This window comes from Helianthus annuus, chromosome 15, assembly GCF_002127325.2.
Source record: "Helianthus annuus cultivar XRQ/B chromosome 15, HanXRQr2.0-SUNRISE, whole genome shotgun sequence".
NCBI lineage: Eukaryota > Viridiplantae > Streptophyta > Magnoliopsida > Asterales > Asteraceae > Helianthus > Helianthus annuus.
The window spans coordinates 175290238-175313372 of record NC_035447.2 but is presented as its reverse complement, the minus strand read 5'-3'; the positions used below and the strand labels follow the sequence as shown (position 1 = coordinate 175313372).

At 39.6% G+C, this 23135-nt stretch overlaps 2 protein-coding genes and 2 long non-coding RNA genes across 10 annotated transcripts; all 4 read right to left on the bottom strand.

Moving 5' to 3' along the window:
• Positions 1 to 552: 552 nt before the first annotated feature.
• On the bottom strand, positions 553 to 5879 carry LOC110935300. 7 transcript variants are annotated; one of them, XR_002589028.2, is made up of 9 exons: positions 5204 to 5879; positions 4903 to 4997; positions 4737 to 4826; positions 4501 to 4575; positions 3521 to 3624; positions 3356 to 3446; positions 3155 to 3188; positions 2958 to 3036; positions 2650 to 2818 (listed from the first exon to the last, which is right to left on the bottom strand). It is a non-coding gene; the product is annotated as an uncharacterized LOC110935300 (long non-coding RNA). The 7 variants fall into 7 exon arrangements; XR_004880415.1 differs by having other exon boundaries at positions 3356 to 3624; positions 5204 to 5456; positions 5639 to 5879; XR_004880416.1 differs by having other exon boundaries at positions 3356 to 3624; positions 5204 to 5398; positions 5639 to 5879.
• An 8907-nt stretch (positions 5880 to 14786) lies between these two features.
• Positions 14787 to 16114, bottom strand: LOC110937986. The gene is made up of 3 exons (XR_002591142.2): positions 15307 to 16114; positions 15124 to 15221; positions 14787 to 14988 (listed from the first exon to the last, which is right to left on the bottom strand). It is a non-coding gene; the product is annotated as an uncharacterized LOC110937986 (long non-coding RNA).
• Positions 16115 to 18543: 2429 nt separating this feature from the next.
• Positions 18544 to 19139, bottom strand: LOC110937985. The gene has a single exon (XM_022180452.2). It carries the CDS (start codon positions 19058 to 19060, stop codon positions 18674 to 18676), a length of 387 nt encoding a protein of 128 aa, XP_022036144.1. The 5' UTR covers positions 19061 to 19139; the 3' UTR covers positions 18544 to 18673.
• Positions 19140 to 19949: 810 nt separating this feature from the next.
• LOC118487578 lies at positions 19950 to 21353 on the bottom strand. Its single transcript, XM_035984533.1, has one exon. It carries the CDS (start codon positions 21351 to 21353, stop codon positions 19950 to 19952), a length of 1404 nt encoding a protein of 467 aa, XP_035840426.1.
• Positions 21354 to 23135: the final 1782 nt, after the last annotated feature.

The window sequence follows — 23135 nt, the reverse complement described above, 5'->3', positions numbered from 1 at the left end:
TCTTCTTTTGTTAGTTTGGTATTGCCAATCTTCCCTGCCACAAGACTTTCATATGATTCCATCACTGACGCTAGGAAAACCATCTGTTGTTTAGCAGACTCCTCGCTGAAATTTTGAGCGTTCTTTAAGTCTACAGCGATATTGCATTGAAATAGATTCTTTGCATCAGATTGGCTTGAATGTGACGAAGAACCACTGTGAAATCCACTGCTTTGACTTTCTTTGTTTGAAGTGTTGGAACTCTCAGCAGAAAATGCTATCTTGGGAGATGTATTCTTTGGCATCATGCTTTTTGGATAATACAAATCCAAGTTCTGCTGATAAGACTAGTGATTGACTTTGTGAGTTTTGTTTATCTCCAGCTCGTGACTCTCTAGTCTCTCAATCAGCAAATCTACTGTCAACTCTACAGGCTTGATTGTATTCTTCAACATTAAAGCATAGTATTGCCAATCCATCTCATCTGGCAATGAATCAAACAATTTGTCGATTAGTTCTTCTTGAGAATAGAAAATTTCATGCCTCGCCAGTTCCAGCTTCTTGGCCCACCTATTGTACTCTTCGATAGCCATCAACTTCGGAGGTTTGTTATAGGTTCCAAATGCACTTTCAACTTCCAAGGCATCCGATAACTTTTTCTTTGCATTTTGCGTGTTCTCATTGGTGTTGCTAGGAGAAGTATCATCCCCAGAATTTCCAGCAAAAGCATACATGTCGCTAAACGGGTTCATGAATAGATCATCCATCTTGCACGTACCTGAAAAAATCAGCAAAACACTTAGAAAATTTTCAAAATTTTGAAAAACAGCTAATTCTAACGGAATCAGCTTTCGAGCGAAATCAACAGAAACAATTCAAGCGAAATCTGATATAGTCTGATTTCGAGCGGAATCAGGCTTAACTTTCCAGCGGAATAAGAACTAATATGATTTCGAGCGGAATCAAAAAATAACTTTCGAGCGGAATCTGAAGTTATCTGATTTCGAGCGAAATCACAGGCAAAAACTCAAGTGGAATCTGAATAATATGTCTTTACAAGCAAAATTACCGAATAACTTTTCGAGCGGAATCAAGTTTTTAGGTCATTTTTACCAGTTTTACTTCGAATTTTAACCTGATTCTTTCTAGGGTTTGTTAATACTATGTTTTACACAATATATTCGAAATTCAGGCCGTTTCAACTGCTGGAACTTGTTCAAATCAGACAAGTATGAGAAGAAGAGAGTAGAAATGAGAGAATCTGGTAGAATCAAGCTGCTATGGTATGAACTCCTCGTCCTGAGCTCTGATACCACTTGTTGGACCGTGTTGTGACCCTAAACAGTCAGTAAAAGGCAGTTCATCTTCGTTTACAGAGGCGGAATCAAAGTAAACAAAGTCACACAGCTTTATCCTTTCAATTTCCTTTCTATTACTGCTTTCTGAATAAATTTTGACAGCAATTCGACACCTACAGCATGACCAGATTCCGCTCCAACGTTCTAAATGAAATCAACACAACACCTATATATAGTTGAGCTGATTCCGCTTGAAACTGCATGTCAGTTCAAGCGGAATAGCAATGTTCAACTCGAGCGGAATCACCTATTAACTCTCGAGCGGAATCACCTAGATGACTTATTTGGAGCGGAATCACAATGAACTCCTGATTTCGCTTGCAATGACATATTTGTCATTTCAAGCGGAATTACAACATTAAACCCACTTTTTGATTTCCAAGCTCCAATCTAACCTATCTAGACCTAAGACTCGATTTAAGACGAAGTCAACAAACATTCAGTGCACCAACAAAATCGTTTCTTTGAATTTGTATATACCTGAACGATGGATATAGTAATTATGTAGAAATGGATCGAATAAGCCCGAAAATAGTTTCTTTGATAAGTTTGAAAAAACGACCAAATACGTGCAACATCGAGCCAAGTAAAAAAAATTGAGCATCAATCACAATAACTTACATCATTGCATCAATCGTGTGTCGTAAAACCCAGATAGCTTGAAGAAATGTATCGAATAAGCTCAGCTCAAAATTGAAGCAACTGACAAAATCGAAGCTACTTACCTAACAATTATCCGATCTTAAGGACAATCGGATGGAGATTGAAATGTGAAGAGCTAAATCACAGGTTCGGTTGTCACTGTAATTTGATGTTCGACAAGTTTCTTTCAATGAGTGTAAATTGCTTTCAATAAACCAAGTGAAAATACCACACTAAAACTAACAATCAAATTCAGTAACACAAAGGGGAATCAAAATAACACAAATCGATGAGAAACGAACCTGGTTACAACCGGTTGGAAGAAAGATCGGCCCTTAAAAGGATTTGTTATCAACAAAGAACAATTTAATTAGGGATTCTAAAATAAAAGGTGATAGGGAGAAACAGAGATCGGAAACAAATAACAGTATAAAAGTGATAAGCGGGTTAGATCATAGATATTATTTGAAACGAATTTAGTGACAATCGGTTATGACCAATATTTCCGATCCGAATCGCGAACCCGTAGCGTTCAGTTCGACTCTGTACCCAATTCCGATACAAGCGATCTGGTTCGCGATACGTGGCGGTTCTGCAAATCCTGTGACTATGCTCAGAAAAGGTCAAAGTCAATTTAAACATTTAATGACAACCCAAGGCTTAGATAACATATTGCTTAAGAATTCAACATTAATAAAAGTGCTTTGAGGACTAAGAAAGTGGTAATACACATCCTATTAACCAACAGGCACATTTGTCCACATCTAAGCCACATAACTCAATGCATAACATGAACATTCAATTTAACCTTCAGGCTGCAGATGCTATAAATCCTCCACCTAGTATTCAGACATGAATTTAGGACATTAAATATGCTCCTCCAGACTTACTTTTGACTATGTAATAGGTACAAAGGTCTTTTAGTCTAAAAACATCAAAAAAAAAACATTAAAAACGACAAAAACAGTGAATACTTACTTGATAATCATGGCATCATATTGTATCGATGGGTTGATTGAGATTGTTGTTGTAGATGTGGTGCTTAATTGGAGCGTACCTGTGATTAACTTGGATGTTTATTGAGACATTGAAGAGAAGTAAACGTATTTGAGGTAAAAAAACAAAATTAGAAAGTTGCATTGAAAAAAAAAGTAATATAAATGAGTTATAACTACCTCGGAAGGAGGGGACCTTCATTCAACTAAACACCTGCATAAACATATAAAATGTATCATCTATGTAGCCAAAAGATCCACTGAACATAATAACATAATAACAGACATAATTAAAGCTGGAAGGGCATCTAAGAAAATTAAACAATGTGTTAATTTAATATTTAGATGGAAACATGTCCCATGAAAGCTTATTAAGATTACCTTGGGCACAACCTTGAAGTCTCACAATTCCCATCAGTATCAAATCCAACACATATCGCATGATACCGATTTCCATGAAGTCAAAATTTAACTGGTATATCCTTAACAATAGACAATTCCTTGAAAGGGTATTGTAAAGTATATAAAATGATATTTCATACGTACAGGGATGCAACACAATCAGTCGCAATGCGAGAAAAATAGTTGTTCCTCTCGAATGACATCCAAATTACCCCACCGAAAGTTAATCATCATAGCCACCTAAGTTACTGTACAAATTGTGAACAGTTAAACACGGAGGCAATGTTATAATGCATTAGATGTATGGAACCCAATTTTATAAGTATTAAAATCCGGCTACAAGTGGAAACTTTTATCAGCATGTTTATAAATTTGGCTGCAGAGGTGAAGTGAGTATAATATCACATAAAGCTCACTATTTTTTCAAATCACAGAACTAAACACGACACGAAAATACTTAGGTTTTGTGTGGGTTGGCCACCCAGAACCTGCCCGTTTAAAAAATGGGCGGTGTTTAGTTGACCCGCTTAATAAACGGGTCGTGTTCGAATTAACCTTTTTAAGAACGGGCTAACCCATTAATCCGTTTCATTTATGTGTTTTAAAATAAACTTTAAATTTAATTTTCGTAACAAAAAATTGTTACATGCTTATCAGTAATGTTAATAAAAAAGAAAAGAAAAAAAGATTGTTAAATCCTTGAATAGTTCTGAACCACGTCTTCTTATTGCTGTGAACCCAATCTACTTCTCAAAGTTCAACTTTAAAACATACATATTTTCGAATAGTGAGTTTGATTCCATTGATTCTTAAAAATACTTCTTGTAATTATTGGTATATTCATAATAAACTAAAAATGATCGTGTTGTGATTCCTGAATTCTAAATAAAATTTTAGCAAAATGAGTTAAACGTTTGTGTTCGGGAAAACCCGGATTCTATGTGTCCGGGTTAGGTTTGAAATCTTTGACACAAATAAAATTGGGTTGTATTCGGGTTCCAATATTCAACCCACAGCAGGATTGACACCCCTAACCTCAATTTGATTGCAGATTTGAATGATTGAAGACTGAAAAACAAAACATGCATCTCCAAATAACCTAAAACAGTTCCACGCCCACTTACTTAGTACCATCCTTTCCGGTAAGTTAAGATCTTGAAATCCCCAATAAGTCAAAACCGCAACCTGATCCCTGTCCACTATCGCCATATCAAAACAATAGAAGTTGTAGTTATTTCATAGTGGGAATAAAATGAAATGGTAGTGTATTCGAGAAGGTAGAAGACATTGACATAATATATTGTCTTGTATACACAGGAAATGAATTCATTTCATGTCAACTGTTCTCCGAGCGAAATACCTATCAATTGAACTTGACACGAACTCGAGCATAGTGTTCCGTCGGAATTAAAGCAAGTCCCCAAGCATTCCATACAGCAAATGCATCAATCTTAAAAAAAATATATAACATTAGAAAAAAAGAAAACTGAAATAAAATTTAGAATATGGCTTTATACTATACATACCTTACACTTTTTACAAGTATACACAGCCATGATATATCATTCTTCAAGAATTAAACGATCACGCAACCAAAAAAGTTTTCAATCTCAAACACCACCTAAAAATAAAAACCCTTTTCGATTAAGATTCAATCTCAAACACCACCTGAGAATAAAAACCAAAAAAAGTTTTCAACTTTAAATACCGATCTGACACAGATGAACATAAATCGTTGAAAAGATCTTATTTTGAATAAACTCATCTAATCAAGGTTATTTTTCGTTTAAAGATGAGTTTGATATGTTAAAATTATACGAATATTACCTCATGGAAAAGCTTTGACACATAGAGGGCAGACAATTGCGTCTGTTCAGTGGTTTTAAGTACGAGTGTATTGTCACATGCTAAAGCAGGCCCAACCTTCCAAGAATACATTAGAAGAGGGAAGTTCCATGGAATGATTTGGCCCGCAACAGCGATCGGTTCATGCAGGGTCTGAACATGATGAGGCCCATCAGCCTGAACCGTGAGCCCATGAATTTTATCAGCCCAGCCTATGATGTGTAACAGAGCAAATCTAGCAAACCCGATTAACATAGCCTCAAACTTAATCGTAACACAAAACAACAAAATAATCAAAACTTTGAAATAAAATATGTTAGGGTTTCAAAAAAAAACTTAATGAAAAAAAATCAAAAGAAATGGAAGCATTAAATGGATTCAAAAAGAAGAATAAGAAATGTTAGAAGGATTGCTAACTTGATCATCTTCTTGAATCAGAACGGGTAAAGTAAGTCGCTTCAATGTAATCAAGTGAAAAATTCCCTGGCAAAATATCTAAACGAAAAGGAAATGAATATTATCATCTCTTGCCTACTGGTGTTTCTCTCCTTATTTATCTTGTACTTCCATAGAATATTTGATTGTACACTAAGAAAGAGTTGCTTGATTATGGATGTAGCCATGCAGGTGTAACTGTACAAGTTTATGTGCCCATTGTACTTGTTAGGGCTGGATTTTTATGACTTATGATCCTTACATGTGATCCTAACCAGTGATCCTTGATTCTTTGGCAGATAGTGATCCTCAGAAGAGTTCCAGGATCAGGATCACGGACCGTCCTAGGGATCCTCATACTAACAGCTGTTCTCCTTGGATTTAATGTTATCTTGCAGGAATTTCGAGTAGAATCCGCTCTTAGCAGCATAAACAAGGAACTCGTCACGACAACTTTGGCATATGCATAATCAAAGATGGACGTTGTGGACGATATGGAAACTCAGCATAATTTAAGGGCGATAATTTAGGCTAGATTTACTTCTATTCCTAAAGGGGTGACGAGCTAATAGTTAGGTTATTTACCTAAAATACGACCATTTACACTTGTATAAATAGCACTCTTCCACATTCGGAAGACACAACACATTTCTCACACGCTTTGACACACGATACTATAGTGATCCTTGTACCTAGCTCGTTACCACCCAAAGTTGTAACCATTATTTGTTATATTGAAGTTTGGTGATCGGTAGTTTCCATCACCCGAGGTTTTTTATGCCGGAGATCATTGATCAAGGGCTTTTTCCTCGTATAAATCCTTGTGTCAATTGTGCATTTTACATTGGAGTGATCCTTCACTTTGTTCATCATACCAAGCATCATTCCCTGTTTACATAAAGTTTGGTTGCATTATCTTTAAGTGATTTTTGACCAAAACAGTTTGGCGCCCACCGTGGGGCAATTGGTGCTTCAATTCTGAGAAATTTTGTTCATTTCATTTATTTCGGTTCATTACCTTCAACCACATGGCTTCTCCAGCGAAGAACACTCCAAGCTCTATGTCGGCGGTCACTTTTTCACAGGGCATTCCGCCTTTGCATCATCTCCCTATTGCATTCCAGAAGAATGCTGAGAATTCTCCGAAATAGACAACCCCCGTTTTCACAAAACCAACTGTTGTTTCTTCCTCTACACTTACTAACAGCGATTTTTATGCTTTGATTGTGCAGATGAAGGATCACATGCAGCAGGTCAAAACTAATGGCAGGATCCTTCGCGAAATTGATAAAATCAGCAGAGGATCACTCCCCTTTGATGTCGTGGTCGCTGAATTTCGACACTCCGGTCATAACTTCCCAGAACTTTGCAGCTCCACATGTCCAATACCAGGGTGGATCAACAGGAATACGTTCTGGATCATCGGCAATGTCTCAGATTCAAGGATCCTCTCGGGTTCAAGGATCCTCTCAGGTTCAAGGATCCTCTCAGGTTCAAGGCTCCTCTCAGATTCAAGGATCCTCTCGGGTTCAAGGATCCTCTCAGGTTCAAGGATCCTCTCAGGTTCAAGGTTCCTCCTTCCAGAGTTTAGGTGACAAGGTTAGGTGGCCAAGGAAGAATGACAAACCGTCTGCCACCGAAGACGAATCGAAATGGTGTGCTTACCATGGGTATTCTGGTCATCTCATAGATGAGTGCATAGCATTTAGGAAGGAGATAGGTTATCTTTAGAGTAAAGGATACTTGAAGGAATTGCTTGGAAGGAAAAAGTCAAAGATCAAGTATCCTGAGAAAATTCCTGAAAAAGCTCCTCCTCCACCATCCGATGCTTGAATCATCCATTTCATCCCCAGAGGTTCTCAGCAGCTAAGATATGTGCAAAGGAAACAAAGATGGAGAATGGGGGCAAACCTGTTCGGACCTCCATCCTTACCCAGCAGAAAGTGATATCATATGATGAGGATAACTGTGCGGACATTCAGGATCCTCATCACGACGGTGTAGTTATTACATTATTTATGTCTAACCATTTTGTTCGCAGGATTCTCATTGATGGGAAAAGCTCAGTGAACATAATCCAGTTGGATGTCCTCGATAGAATGGACATCCTTGAATCCGATATTGTCCAAAGATCATCTGTCCTTGTGGGATTCAGTGAAGAGACAAAGATTACATTGGGGGACACCAAACTTCCTATCTACATAGAGGGAGTAAATTATGTAAAAAAAAAATTCTGTGTTATTGATTGCTTATCTTGCTGTAATGTTATCTTTGGCAGGCCATGGATACACGATATGAAGGCAATCCCTCTCAACATATCATCAATGTGTCAAGGTCCCAACTCTATGAGATATGGTGAAGATAGAAAGTGATCAGCAGGAGGCAAAAAACTATTACACTTCTTCAAAAGAAGCCAGCCTCCAAGGAGCAAGACATCATGGAGGCAAGAGAGCAAGACGTCAAGGATACTATGTTGAACTCAGAGGATCCTGAATCCAAAATTTTTATAGGATCTGGGATCCTAGACAGTATTTAGCAGGATTTAGTATCCTTCTTGGAAAAAAGAAAATCTACCTTCGCTTGGAAACATGAAGATATGACAGGTATATCTAAGGATATTATCACTCATAAACTTGGCATTGACAGGTCATTCAAACCAATCCACCAAAAAAGGAGAAAGTTTGCACTTGAAAGGAATGTCATTATCCAAGAAGAGGTAGACAAATTGCTCAAGACAAGTTTGAGTGGACTGATAGGCATGAAGCTGCACTTAACGTTCTTAAGGATCATCTATCCTCAGCACCAGCCCTGATGAAACCAGAAAATGGAGAATCGTTATCCTTATACTTAGCTATTTCAACTAAAGTAGTAAGTGTGATCCTAGTTAAGGATCATGAAGGCACTCAACATCCGATATACTATGTAAGTAAAATTCTACTTGATGCTGAGGCCAGGTATTCTCATTTGAAGAAATTAATTCTTGATTTAATTATGGCTTCTGCTAAACATGGACATTATTTTGAGACTCACACCATTATTGTGAAAACTTACATTTCTATCAAGAATGTTCTCAGGAAAACTGAAATAGCAGGTAGAATGGCAAAGTGGATAGTCAAGCTTAATGCATATGACATTAAGTATGAACCTAGGACTGTCATCAAGTCCGAAGCTTTAGCTGACTTTGTGGCTGATTTCAGTAGTGATCTACAAAGGGAAGCTGAATTAGAAGTTCAACAACTTGAGAAGACCAAGGATCCTTGGACACTCTTCATGGATGGAGCTTCAAATGTTAAAGGAACTGGACAAAGCACACTACTAAAATCGCCATAGGGGGACATTATACCCCAATCCATTGCATGTGAATTCCAAACCACTAATCATGAGGCAGAGTATGAGGCCTTGATAGCAGGTTTGCAATTAGCTAATAATATGAGGATCAAGTATCTTCAAGTATATGTAGATTCTCTATCAATTACTAATCATTATAGTAGTTCTTACACTGTCAAATGTGAAAAGCTAATCAAGTACTTAGAAATAGTCAGGAAACTGGCAGATTCTTTTGCTTTTTCAGTCTACCACAGGTACCCAGGGAAGAAAATAACTAACCTTGGATCATTCCTAAAGATGCCAGAAGATGTGAAAAATACTCATTACCCATGTTTTAACTCCTGCATTTGAGGATCACGTAGCCATGGAGATAGTGGAGGATTCTGCAATCATACCTGGTGATCCTGCACAGTCGAATTCAGGATCCTGGATCCTTCCAATCCTAAGATATATACAACAGGGAGAGATCCCTACAAGACAAAATCCTAAAGCTTTCAAAGTCAAGGAGACTGTGGAAACCACACTGGGGGCAAAGCACTATTCTCAAGGATCCTTAGAACAGGATACTATTGGCCTACCATGAAGACGTATGATGTGGAATACACAAAGAAGTGTGATGCTTGTCAAAGACACAGTAATATTCTACACCAACCAACATAACATCTGCATCCTAAGAAGAAGCTTTCGCTCAAAGTCAGAAAATGGCCAGTTATCAACAAAGAATGGTTGGAGCGTACAACAAGAATGTCAGGATTAGAAGATTTCAAGTTGGTGATTTTGTGATAAGAAAAGCATTCCAGAACACTACAAATCCTTCTGATGGCGAGCTAGCACCAAAGTGGGAAGACCCCTATCTAATTGAAGCTGAATCAGGAAAGGGGGCACATCATTTGTTAACAATGGATGGTGATCTCCTACCAAGAGCTTGGAATGCTGTTCATTTCAAAAAATACTTTAAGTAAGAAGGATCATGGATCCTAAGCGATACCGGTATTCTGATTAAGGATCCAGGATCCTCAAAGGATATATAATTCTACATTTGGTAACACATTACTTTCATTTTCATTTTCATTCATTTTATACTTATTACTTATCATAAGTTAAAGATGTTAATCAGTTAACATCTATTTTCACAAAGTTTAAGCTTTTGCAGAGTTGTTATCATTTTACAGAAGATCAAAGTGGTTGGCCAACCCTCCAAAGTTTTGGGCTTGTCCCCAGTTTGGGCTTGTCCCCAGTTTGGGCTTGTCCCCAGTTTTCGCCTGTAGCGCACGATGATCCTGGTATAGTTCACGTCTTTGGGACCAGTACTCGCTTTAGGGGCTGATAACCCCATCGTACTGGCTATACCTAGGCTCCTACGTATAATGGTAGACGTACCATACATCCGTTCCTAAGGTTTCTAACGTTTTCACGTTAGCTAAGGTTTTGGCATTTTCATGTCACTAAGTTTGGATAGTCGCCAGTGAGGGCCATACTCCAGTTTACATACGATCCTTGGGCTTGTCCCCAGTTATCCTTGGGCTTGTCCCCAGTTATCCTTCGGGCTTATCCCCAGTTACCCTTCGGGCTGTCCCTAGTGATCCTTTGGGCTTGTCCCCAGTTACTAACTTATCTATGATATTGGCTTAGTCCAAAGTTATATTATATTTTTCAGGTTTTCGAAGTTAAACAATTAAGGATCCTTAATCCTTATTATCCATTAAAGTTTTACTTATGGTTATTCTGATTAAAGGTTAGGATCCTAACTTGGATCCTCAGGTATGATCCCTGACTATTTTTAATTTCATTCATTATTCATTTGAATAACCCTTAGACCTTGACAACGGAACCTATGATCCTTAACATGAACTACTTTTTGGAAGTTTTCAACTATAGGATACTTGATCCTGGATCGTATCCTAAATTTCTTAAACATAATTTGCTTAACTTTTCTTACTCAGACAAATATATATCAAAACAATTGAAAGAATAAAAGATACACAAGGATAACTTCACAGGATAAGTCAAAAGTTAAAAGTTTTATTTATTAAATATTTAACCCTTTCAAAAGTTGTCAAAATTGCCAACCCACGTTTCTACCAGCAAAACGTGGCCCGTCCACATGGGTTGGCAAAGGGTGTCCATTGTTTGTGCGGTCATAGCATGCAGGAAATTAAAAGGCGGCAGGATCACAATGGCTTCATCCCCCAAACAGAGGATCCCTCCACCATGTGTAATCCTACCTATTGTCTGAAGGATCCTGGATCCTCAACCCTAAACCTATTGTTCGAAGTTACAGACCATAATTGTTTAAAAAACATCAACAAACACAAAAAAAATTGGGCTCCGGCTATGTCTAGAAGTTTCCTTCATCGCCCAATCCTGCAGCTCAAGCCTTCGCTGCACCATCACCACCAGCTCCACTTGCCTCTCCACCCTGATCCTTGCCAGCATCACCACCTTCAAGCATCGGGATCTCCTCAGCCTCCTCATCATCCTCCAACTCTGCCAGCCTCGCCTTCCAGCCCTCCACGTCCCATGTGCTCTTGTCGAAGGCAGGATCCTGAGCCTCCGCAGCCATCTGCAGCTGGATCTTATACATGGTTATCGCAGCAGAGACCTTGGCATCCTGGGTGATATCATGCTTCTCATAATCAAAGTTGATCAGCATTTTGGCAGCTTCATCCTTGGTAGCCCGGAGCTCCTTCTCAAGAACAGCAATCTTGAGATCCTTCAGCACACCCATCTGTTGGAGGTCAGCAATTTGGCGATCTTGATCCTCGATGTGGCCAACATAAGTCTCTATTTCAGCAAATTTCTGCAAGGAAAACAAGGCATAACGTCAGAAACAAGTGATCCTCAAAAATGTCAGGATAACAAACAGGGGCAGTGATCCTTACCTCGTTGAAGTAGTCCAGAAACTGTTGGCGGAGCAGGGGCAGGCCTTGTAAATCCTCAGAGGCCTTTCTCTTCTTTCCTTTACCCCTAATAGGTGCTTTAGGGGCTGAAGCAGTTGGGCTAGCAGCAGGAGTCTTCTTCCTTGCAGATTTGACATTAGCAAGATCATCAATGCCAAACTTTGAGGCAGACTTATAAGATTTTCCAGCACCTACACAACCAAAATAAGATAAGTATTCTAATTAAACTTGAAAATCCTACATAGAATTACTTTCTAAATGAGGATACTTACTTGACATTGTGACAGAGGCAGAGGATACTTCTTGGGAATCTTGGGTAGCAACCTGGAAAGTTCTTGTCTCCGGATCAAGCTTCTTGAAGGCCAAAAGTCTCTCTTTTGCAGCAGGAGTCAACTTAAGATGAGCAACGGATATAGCTGCACAACAAACAAGAAAATATTAGTGATCCTCACCCTAAGGAACAAATCTTATGGTGATCCTTCCAGGATCCTCTATCCTACCATGAGTAGCCCACTCTTTGGGCAGATCCTTCCCATCAGGGATGGTATCTCTCCTAACAAAAAAGAACCGACGCTTCCAGTTTGTGTCGTTCTTGGTGACTTTGAAGATAGGATGATCCTCTCCAGCTTTTCGCTTAAACAAATAGCGATGGGATCCGAAAGTGGTAAGATCATACATCTCAGCCAGCTCCGCCATACCAAGGTCTATCCCCTCTTGTTCAATGATCCTCTCAAGGGTGTATAACACCCTCCAGATCATGGGCATAGCCTGGATATAGCAGATGCCGGTAAGAGAGAAAAAGGATTGAGTGAACTGCGGGAAAGGATACGAATATCCTATCAAGAACGGAATAACCGGGAAAGCTACCCAAGTATCAGAAATAAAATCACTCAAAGCAGTGGGGGTAAAAGATTTGAAAAGGGTGTTCGCCGGAAAGCAATGACGAATTTTGTCGATCTGAGAGTCGGTAAAACAACACCTCTCAGTGGGAGAATCATTGATGATCCCTTGACCCTTCAAGGGGCTGTTCTTCTTAGGATCCTTATGCGGGGAGTTCCGGAGCAACATCTTTGCAGAATGATGGAAAAAGATAGAAAAACAGAGTAAGAGAAGGAAGAAAGAGGAAAAGAGATACCTGATTGATCTTCGGACGAGAATATAAAGGGAGTCTCTCTTGAATTTAAATGAAAATTGATCCTATCTCTAACTCCTATTTATAATGATGATTTGCAGGGCTGTCACTTCTGTGACGTAAGGTTTGCAACGACTAGTCCGTCTCCAACGGCTAGTTATCCGTTAACTTGTTGCGGATAAGATCAAACAAAATACAACTCGTTTATTTACAATATTACTCCTTATATTTTGGGGGCAATTGTTAGGGCTGGATTTTTATGACTTATGATCCTTACATGTGATCCTAACCAGTGATCCTTGATTCTTTGGCAGATAGTGATCCTCAGAAGAGTTCCAGGATCAGGATCACGGACCGTCCTAGGGATCCTCATACTAACAGCTGTTCTCCTTGGATTTAATGTTATCTTGCAGGAATTTCGAGTAGAATCCGCTCTTAGCAGCATAAACAAGGAACTCGTCACGATAACTTTGGCATATGCATAATCAAAGATGGACGTTGTGGACGATATGGAAACTCAGCATAATTTAAGGGCGATAATTTAGGCTAGATTTACTTCTATTCCTAAAGGGGTGACGAGCTAATAGTTAGGTTATTTACCTAAAATACGACCATTTACACTTCTATAAATAGCACTCTTCCACATTCGGAAGACACAACACATTTCTCACACGCTTTGACACACGATACTATAGTGATCCTTGTACCTAGCTCATTACCACCCAAAGTTGTAACCATTATTTGTTATATTGAAGTTTGGTGATCGGTAGTTTCCATCACCCGAGGTTTTTTATGCCGGAGATCATTGATCAAGGGCTTTTTCCTCGTATAAATCCTTGTGTCAATTGTGCACTTTACATTGGAGTGATCCTTCACTTTGTTCATCATACCAAGCATCATTCCCCGTTTACATAAAGTTTGGTTGCATTATCTTTAAGTGATTTTTGACCAAAACAGTACTTGTGTCAACAACTTTGCTATGAATGAGATTTATACTTGTTTTTTATTTGTTTGTATGTTACAAAAAATAACTTACCTAATTCCTAAAAATCTATTAGAGCCACAAAGACGATTCATATTAGAATGTGTTTGGTGGCTTGTGATATCCAAATGTTCTCATGATCAAATTGTCCAATTTAGTGATAAAACAGTGTAAAATTTAACATGAAAACAGCAAGAAATCTAAAGGGCAAATTTACAATAAGAAGATTCTGCAACAAACATTCATCAAGATGGAAGAGGTACCTGAGTCTTATATGAATAATTAATGTTTCAATTGACCCGAGGAAGAAATTGGTGTAGAGTGCAGATTTTTTTTTCTAGCAAAATCAAGCCCACATGTAGATCATCATTTTTGTTCCAGGCCTTTCCAAATGTAGGCTTTGCGTTTGAGGGTCGCCACCAAACAAAACTTTAGAACCAAGCATGTCGGAACTAAACCAACATTTTGATAGCTACATAAAGTGATCGCTAATCATGTAAATTGATGACCCAAAACGAAGCTACTGAAAATGATGCTGGATAATCCTATCAACAATATTTGTTTAGATTTTATAAATTTTTCTTTATTAACAACAATACTCATTCCGCTCTCAGGAAAAGTCCAACCATATGCAGCAAAACAAAAACAAAACCAAAACATTTTAATCCAAAGGAAAACAAAACATTTTTCTGTATTATGTACCTTCGGAAATAGCATCTTTCATCCTTGAAATAGTTCCTATCCAACAAAAGATGTTTAAATTCCAAAGGAAACGAAAGTATACGCAGATATCTCAGACTCCCCATTTATTTATAGTAATCTCATTGAAAACAGATATGTATGAATAATGATTCAACTTTAAAATGACAATTAGGTCCACCAGTTCTTAGTGCAATTTGCAATGAAACAACAACAAACATTAGATCCAAAGTGGCAAATCGTACATGTATTTCAGCACCATCTAGGATGATACAATCCATAAGCCTTACACCTGTAGCAAATCGTACATATTTAAAAAAAATGAAATATTAGGACCGATCTATTGTAACCAAGAGTGGATACAAATAAATAGCATAGATTCTAAAAAATAAAAAAAATGATATATGTATGGTTGCAGAATGCTGACCTTTGCAGTTGGATGTACTTACACCGACTAACCACTTCACTAACTAAACATCATCATCGATACGGCTACCATTTAGGTAGTCTTCCAACACCAAACGTCTGAAATAAACCGCAAGCATAATGGTAAGAAAATCGCAAAGTGTAGATCTAAGAAAACATAGGCTAAAAATTTCTAACGACTTACTAATGAAGTAGTCTCATCCTCTCCGTCATGCGTAACCCTAAAAAGCATTTCGGATCCAGCCAACACCCTAACACACCTTCATTCTTCTTCAACGTTCAAATCAACAAACAACAACAACAATCGGATAACCACCGTTCGTAAACATGAGGATTTAGGGTTTACACTTTCAAAAACAAAAAACATGATTATTATGAACAAATCAACGAAAACATTTGAACAAAAAGAAACCCTAATCTGAACAAATCGATGTAACAAATCTGAACAAAAAAACCCTAATCTGAACAAATCGATGTAACAAATCTTAACAAAAAAACCATAATCTGAACAAATCGATGTAACAAATCTGAACAAAAAGAACCTAACAAATCGATGTAACAAATCTGAACAAAAAAAACCTAATCTGAACTAAACGTAACCTGAACAAAAAATATCACAAAACGTGGTATTAATTCATGAAGAAAACATGCCTGGAGAGTAAACCGTATTGATTCATCAATAATTATCCTCGTCTTCATCTTTGTCTTCAACATCAATAATCAATAATGAAGCATCAAGATCGGCAAAGAAGAGCGACTTGTGCAAGAGAGAACAAAGAAATTTGATGGTGTCGGTAGGTGGGAAAAACCAATAATTGAGACCTAATAGCCTTTATATGATCCGGATAGTGAAAAGGTGCCTTCGAAACCCAAAAGTCCGACCCGAATAATTCCGGATCCCGTGTCCATTGTATATTCATGTGTGTATTGAGAAATCAGAATCAATTCCCTCCCAAACTTCCAAAACACCTTCACCATAGGTTGCCACATCATCAAAAAGCTTCAAAATCATATGCCACATGGCCCAAATCCATCTCATTTATATATATATAGATATGTAATGATTTATACACTGATGAATAATATGGAAGGCTCTCTACTTTCTCTCTTTACAAAACTGAATCCTTTTTGTAGTCGGTAACTTTTTTGTTACTTTTTAAAGAATGAAATACTCGGTTCTACTAAGGAACATATTCCATTATTCGAAATATAATATATTTTGGTATTGTAGGCTATATCGAGTGTTGATTATGTACCGGTATTGTGACGAATAAAACCAATGCCGATTGAATTGGTATTTGTTTTATAGTTTATAATCGATGTAAAATACGACTTTATTTTTTATGGGTTACATCATATAACTTTTGTGTAATGAAAATGTTTTAACAAACATTTTTTTGGTATCGTACAATTTGTTATCAGAATAATTTACTTTTGTTTTAAAAACTATAATGATTGTCGGTATTGTAACGATAACGAAATGAACTTGCCCGATACCCACAAAAGTTGGTACCGTTATTGTTGTTATTGGAACTGTTGATGTAAATACATGTCAATATCCTTTTGCCCATATCACGATTTTAGTTTTCTTGGTTTACGCTTTTAGCTGCTATAACGAGTGCTGGTATCGAAACGGTTCAAACGAACCAAACCAATATTGATCAATTCCTGCCGCGTAGTTCAGGGAATCTCACTAGTTGAAATTACCATATATGTTAAAAGGCTGTGGGGTAACTCTTACATGTGCTCACCCCCATGGTAAGTAGCCAATGGGTTTTTTTTTTCACTTTCTCCCTTTTTGTTTGTTTTTTTCTTTTTTCCCCATGTCTTTTTGTTTTATACTTTTTTAATTAACCGAGCTTTTGTTGTCTCGGCGATTCTGAGCGAAAAATATCGGTACCGGTATCGGTACTATTAGAACCGTTACTGATATTCGTTTTTTATAATTTTCAATCGACCTAAAACACGCGTCGGCATCTTTATAAACTTATGACGACACGTTTCAATGTTCTTTTTATTCAATGATTTACATTATCTCTTTCAATATCTATACCGAGTGTCGGTACTGTACTTGTAATCAAACTTCCACCACAACGCACGGGGTAAAATTACTAGTTATTATTGAAATTCTATTTGTTAAGTCTTCGAGCCCCAATCGAGGCATCTAGCTTTTTAATTTTCCCTTTATAACTTCCCTTTTTTTCCCACCATTCTTCTTATTAATCTTTTTTCTGTTGGATTTGTAAACCTAACCTTGAGCTTTTTCTATCGATTGCTAACCCAAAACCCCCTCCCTAAACCAACGCACTAAACCTAACCTTGAGCTTTTTGGGTTGAATATCGCTAGAAACCTTAACTTTTTTTCTGATGTGGATGGAGAAGTGCCAATTGCAAGGAGTGCTCGCCGAATGATGATGCATTTATCAGTATCTATTGATGATGATTTGCAGCACACCTTATCATTTCTTGAGAAGGTGTGTTTTACTTATAGATCTTGCTCATCATATGCATTTGCCTTTCCACTTCATTGCTTTGTTTGTTTTATCTTTCGTGTAGATTCAAGCGAGGCGTGGAGGCCTAGCTTTGTTGGGTTCTGGAGACGGGTAGTTCCGCTACCTAATAGAATCATTTCCTAGGCTTCTTTTGCAGTCTGTAGAGTCCAATATGAGGCCAGTGGTAGATTTCCTTGAACATATTGGAGTCCCTAAGGGTTGCATAAGAAACGCACTTTTCTACGACGTTGAGAAAGACATTAAACCAACAAGGCAAGTTTTCACAAAGGTATGATAGGCTTCCTTATTGTCACAAATGTGGCAACACCTGGTCTCTTCTAAGTTCAACTTATCAGTACCGGTAGTTAGGTTTGTGGAGAGGATGCAGAGTTCGGTAAGATGCTGCTCAAGTATCCCTGGATTCTTTCTACAAGCATCCAAAGAAAAATTATAAGGAAATCATGCATGGTGAACTAAAAGTAGTATGATAATTCACTCATAATAGAAGAGTGATGATGAGCTGCTGATGTTGCAGAATGGCGTACTTGTTGAAGATTGGACTATCGAAGAGGGAAATTGCATTTAATGGTGGGCAGGTTCTCTCCATTGCTAGGGAACAGTATTGAGGAGGTTTTAAGGCCGAAATATGAGTTTCTAGCAAACGCAATGCAAAAGCCACTAGAAGAGGTGGTGGAGTATCCAAGATATTTTAGCTACTCGCTGGAGAAGAAGATAAAGCCAAGGTTTTGGGTGATCAAGGGTAGGAACTGTGAATGCAACTTAAAAGACATGTTGGGAGCTGACTACATGAGTGTTTGATGGAAATGTGGCAGGGCAGACAGAGTATTTAATTTAACTAACACAAATTGAAAATGTTATTACGAAGTTGATTTCATGGATAAAACACGATTATTTTCATTGAAGGAATAAAAATCTTAACCTATTGTGTTGAATTCGAAGAGGACTGACTTATCTAAGAAATGTATTGTACATACATGTAATCATGAAGATAGATGTTTTTAGCAAGTAGCATTAACTGAAAATCGTTCAAATTACATCTCACCCAGAAGAAGAAGAAGAAGAAGTAGAGGATCGGACATAATTCCAGATACTCGCGAGGTGAGGCAAGGCATGAACGACGGCTCCAGAGACGACACCGATGGCTAGGGTCTGTGGGTATCCAGGCTTAGAGTCCAACTTGGACTCGAGCCTGAGTAGGTGGTGATTGTTGATGTCGTTGGTCTTCTTGGTGGTGACGACCCTCAGCAGAAGATTCTGGAGGTCGTCGATGACTTTAAGAGAAGCTTCCTGCGGCTGCATCCCTTTGGACTCGTAGTGTGCCACCATTTCCTTTGGGCTCGGTAGCTTCTTCTTTCCTTTTTCACCTCTTGCTCCTCCTAATCCAATAGGACGAGGAGGAGGAGCACCGCTTCCCTGCTGCATCATTAACCTGTCTGTCTGTCTGTTTTTGGATGGAAGGAAGGAAGAAGATAACAATTTGCTCCAGGGTTTGTAATTGTCATAAACCCTACTGGGCTATGGGCCACTCTTACAAGTTTCAACACTTTTTACTCTTGGGCCTATGTATCTTCATTCGTCTATTTTTTTTTTTAACAAATGTCAATCAACTAGTAGCAATCACCCCTCATCTAGAGGTGCACAAACCTGTTGTTTTCTTAACCGAAACCGGTTAACCGGTTCCATAGGGTATTCGGCCCCAAAAAAAAAACGGTTTCGGTTATTAACCAGTTTTTCGACTCAGAAATCAATGACCGCTGATAACCGATTAGTTAATATAAACCAGTTAACCTACGAATCGGTTAAAAAACCGGTTTTCCCGGTTATTTTCTTTTTAAATCTAAAAAAATGGAAAATTAAAAAAAACTGAAAAAATAAAAAAAAAAATAAACACACAAATAAACCAAAAAAAATATGTTTTTTTTCTTTTTTTGTCTTAAATCAAAGTCTGAATTATCAACAAACTCAATACGATTACAAACTAATGGTAGGTAGACGAGCAACAAGCTGCGCCGCTACCCTTTCTGAATAGCAAACCCTACCCTGCTAAACACAAAATTCTGCCCCTTAACATGTGCGGTGTTACTGCTTACCACCTGTTGAACCCGCTTTAGGAACCGCACCGCGTCAGGGGCGAGAGCGCCAAATGTATCGAAAGCGAACGGGACGAACACGTGCTGATTCTCGATGCAAGCTTTTTCGTGTTTAGCTACTTTGCCCGCCTCTACCTTAGTTATCGCCTGCCCCGCCACAAACCCGTGGTCCCTTAGCCCAACGAGGGGGACACACCTGTCAAATCGACACACGCGTGTTTCCCTCATTCCCATCCAAAAACAAGAATGTCAGCGGGCCGTAGCGTAGATCTCCCTTCTAATGGATCAGTCAAGAAGTTCACCGGAGCTTCCTTTTTTGCCGAGATCCATGCTCGCTTAAGGACATCATACAGCACATCTCGAACTAAATCATGTCGATATTTAAAGCCCGGTAATTCTTTGCAATGTACTGCATGCTCCCCAAAAGAATCCAAGCAACACTTCCGACATACAGGACACGGGTCATCAGCCGGGAAAAGGGGTATCATTAAACGGTACTTGAGGATAGCCCGGTATTCCACAGCCGACATACATTGCCCTAAACCTTCGATGGGAACAACAGACAGGAAATCCTGAGCATGGGGGGCTCGCAAACACTCAAACACGGCTCGCTGGCGAGGGGAAAAGGCAAACTTCTCTTCAACTGTCTTGACGATTTCGCCATAAAAGGCATTCGCCAGAATTTTCTGGGCTTTAATGGGGGCGGTGTCTTTAATGTAGAAACCGCCAAGATCAAGATCGGGAAGAGAACTATGCAGATTGTCCAACGCACTCTTGTAATCAGAGTCCAACAGCTCTCCCCCACATTCGCGAAGGATGTGGTCTTGAAGAACCCACGATTGGGCCCTTGAAGCCACAAAAGCGTAGGAAGAGGCATCCTCAGCTGAGCAAATCCCAAGCCCCCCAAAACGTGTCGGGAGGGAAGCTAACCTCCATTGAAGGTCCCCGAAAAAGGCACCCCCACAAACAACAATGTCCTCGGTCGCATTCCGAAGCCCCTTGTCAAAAACAGAGACGGCTTCCCCGACATAAGAAGGCTGACACGTTCTAAGCCCAAACAGCAGTTTAGCAACCCCCATACACGAACGAAGCAGGAGGAGTTCGATATGAGGGTCCTTAAGGCGTTTGAGGCATCCCATCAGCTCAACCGCACATTTGGCTCTTTTGAGGGCCAACCCACTAATAAACTGCTCATCTCTACAGACAGCACCACCCAAGAGTTTCACACCATGCACCGGCCTACCAATCTCCCGCGGAAATAAACCCTCCTGAGTCTTCACCCCGTCGCATGTAGGCCAAAAAACTTCAGTTTTTTTAATGTTGAGAAGGAGGCCCAAGGAGGGGCCCTCCACTCTAATGATGTCTAAAGCCTTGGCAACCTGAGTAGCATCTCCAATAATGGTCCCATCATCCAGGTACCAGGCGTGAAAAAGAAGCTTACAACGATCTCTGATTCGGAGAACAAGAGGGTGTAAAACAAGGGCAAAAAGAAGAGGCCCTAAAGGATCCCCTTGCTGAACCCCCGTGGAAGACCAAATATAATCATTCCCCACATAAAGCCTAGCTGGTTGCCCGTATAAAAAAATCAACCCAAGCAGAGATGGATGGACACATTTTCCTTGCCTCATTTAAAAGAGCAGTTCTATCCACAAGGTTAAAGGCATTCGAGAAATCGACGGTAAGCATAGCCAACGACCCGTCTCGGTGGTGCGCATTTAAGAGCCTGTTCACACTATGAAGAACCGCCTCAGCCCCGTTTGGAACACCGACCCCAAACTAAAAGTCGCCAAGATATTTGGCCATATCCTTCCCCACCCCCTTCATCGCTACCTTGGAGACCACTCTCCTCCAGATCGAACCCACTGCAATAGTTCTAATCCCATTATCGGGCTTAAGAAGGGGCGTAAGAGGAGCAGATGCAACAAACTCCGCCAAACTCCTCGGACACCCCCTCGCAAAAAAGGTTAACCACAGCTGAAATCGCTCTGAGTAGGCTAACCGCAATCACGGACCCTTCACCACAAAGGGCGTCCAAAAGGTGTTGAGCCCTCAAACCATTTCTCCCACATGACGTCCCTTTGGGGAAGGATTTGCTACACCCAAGCACACTGTCGGTCTCCCCTACAAGGTGAGGTTCTGACGGAAGGAAAGCGGGCATGGTCGGAGGGGGCATGCACGGGTGTTTATCCACGAGAGCCTTCATAGTTTTCTTATCATGTGGCGCGACCCCAGAAGAACAAAGGACCTTAACTGCAGCAGTAAAATGACCATCGGCAACCTTACGTAAACACTGATTGACATTAGAACTCCCATCCTCGCTTTTTTTTCCAGACATTTTCTTAAAACCCTCCGGACCCTCCTTCACAGGTTGAGCAAACAAAGACTGAATGAGAATGCCAAACCCCTCACGGTCACCCCATTGGGACAACGCCCACTGTATACTAAGACATTGACCATTTTTCTTGTTGCCCGACCTCTTATCCTGGCGGCTAACCGGCGTAAATACACGCAAGGTACACCGAGGTAATAGCAAAAGTCGAATCCATGCATCAACCGAATCAGGCATAGCCACCACATTATCCAAAGCTGTGGTTAAGGCTTGGGCAAACGCCATGCGACAACTAAAGGGGATGCTCTTAACAGTTTTAATAGGAAGAAAGAAAACTCGGTCAAGTAGAGCGACATCAACACATACCTCTCCAGATGGGGAAACCTCCGATACGGTACACGGTCTAGGGACACCCACAATAAAACCCATTTCACCCACTTCCGTTGGCACACCAAACAACCCAATCTTCATGGTGACACCCCCGCCGGAAAGAATGAAGGCACATGCACTCCCAACATAACCATTGTTCAGACAACCTAAGGGCTTCACAAACAGAGGTAAAAAGATTAGGGTCTTCAGCAATGGCACGCCTCAAATTATCTTTCCTATCATCCGAACCAAAATGGTGACGTTTAGTATGAGTCATAAGCCTTGGGATCCCCTTAGACCCAGCAACCCCATCGGGGCAACAATGGAACCCCTTGAAGGGGCAAGGCCAAAAACCATTCGACATGGCCCAAAAGAAAAAGCGAAATGAGAACAACTTCAACAAGACACTTAGGCAATGTCTCCAACCCAAAACAAGAAGAAAAAAAACGGAACTAGGACTCACACCCGACGGTTCAAAGGCTTTTTGAACCCGGACTCATTGAAAATTTACTCCGAGCATTTCATCGAACACCTTGTGGGTGCAAACCCCACAAGGAAACGAGCACCCCACCTCTCTCCATAATACGAAACGAAACTGGGAAAAAAAGATCGAAGTGGAATTGAAAAGGAGATTGCTGATCGAAGTGGAATTAGCCGATGGGTATTGCAACGATAATTAGATGAAGAAAAAGAAGAAAATAAAACACACTAG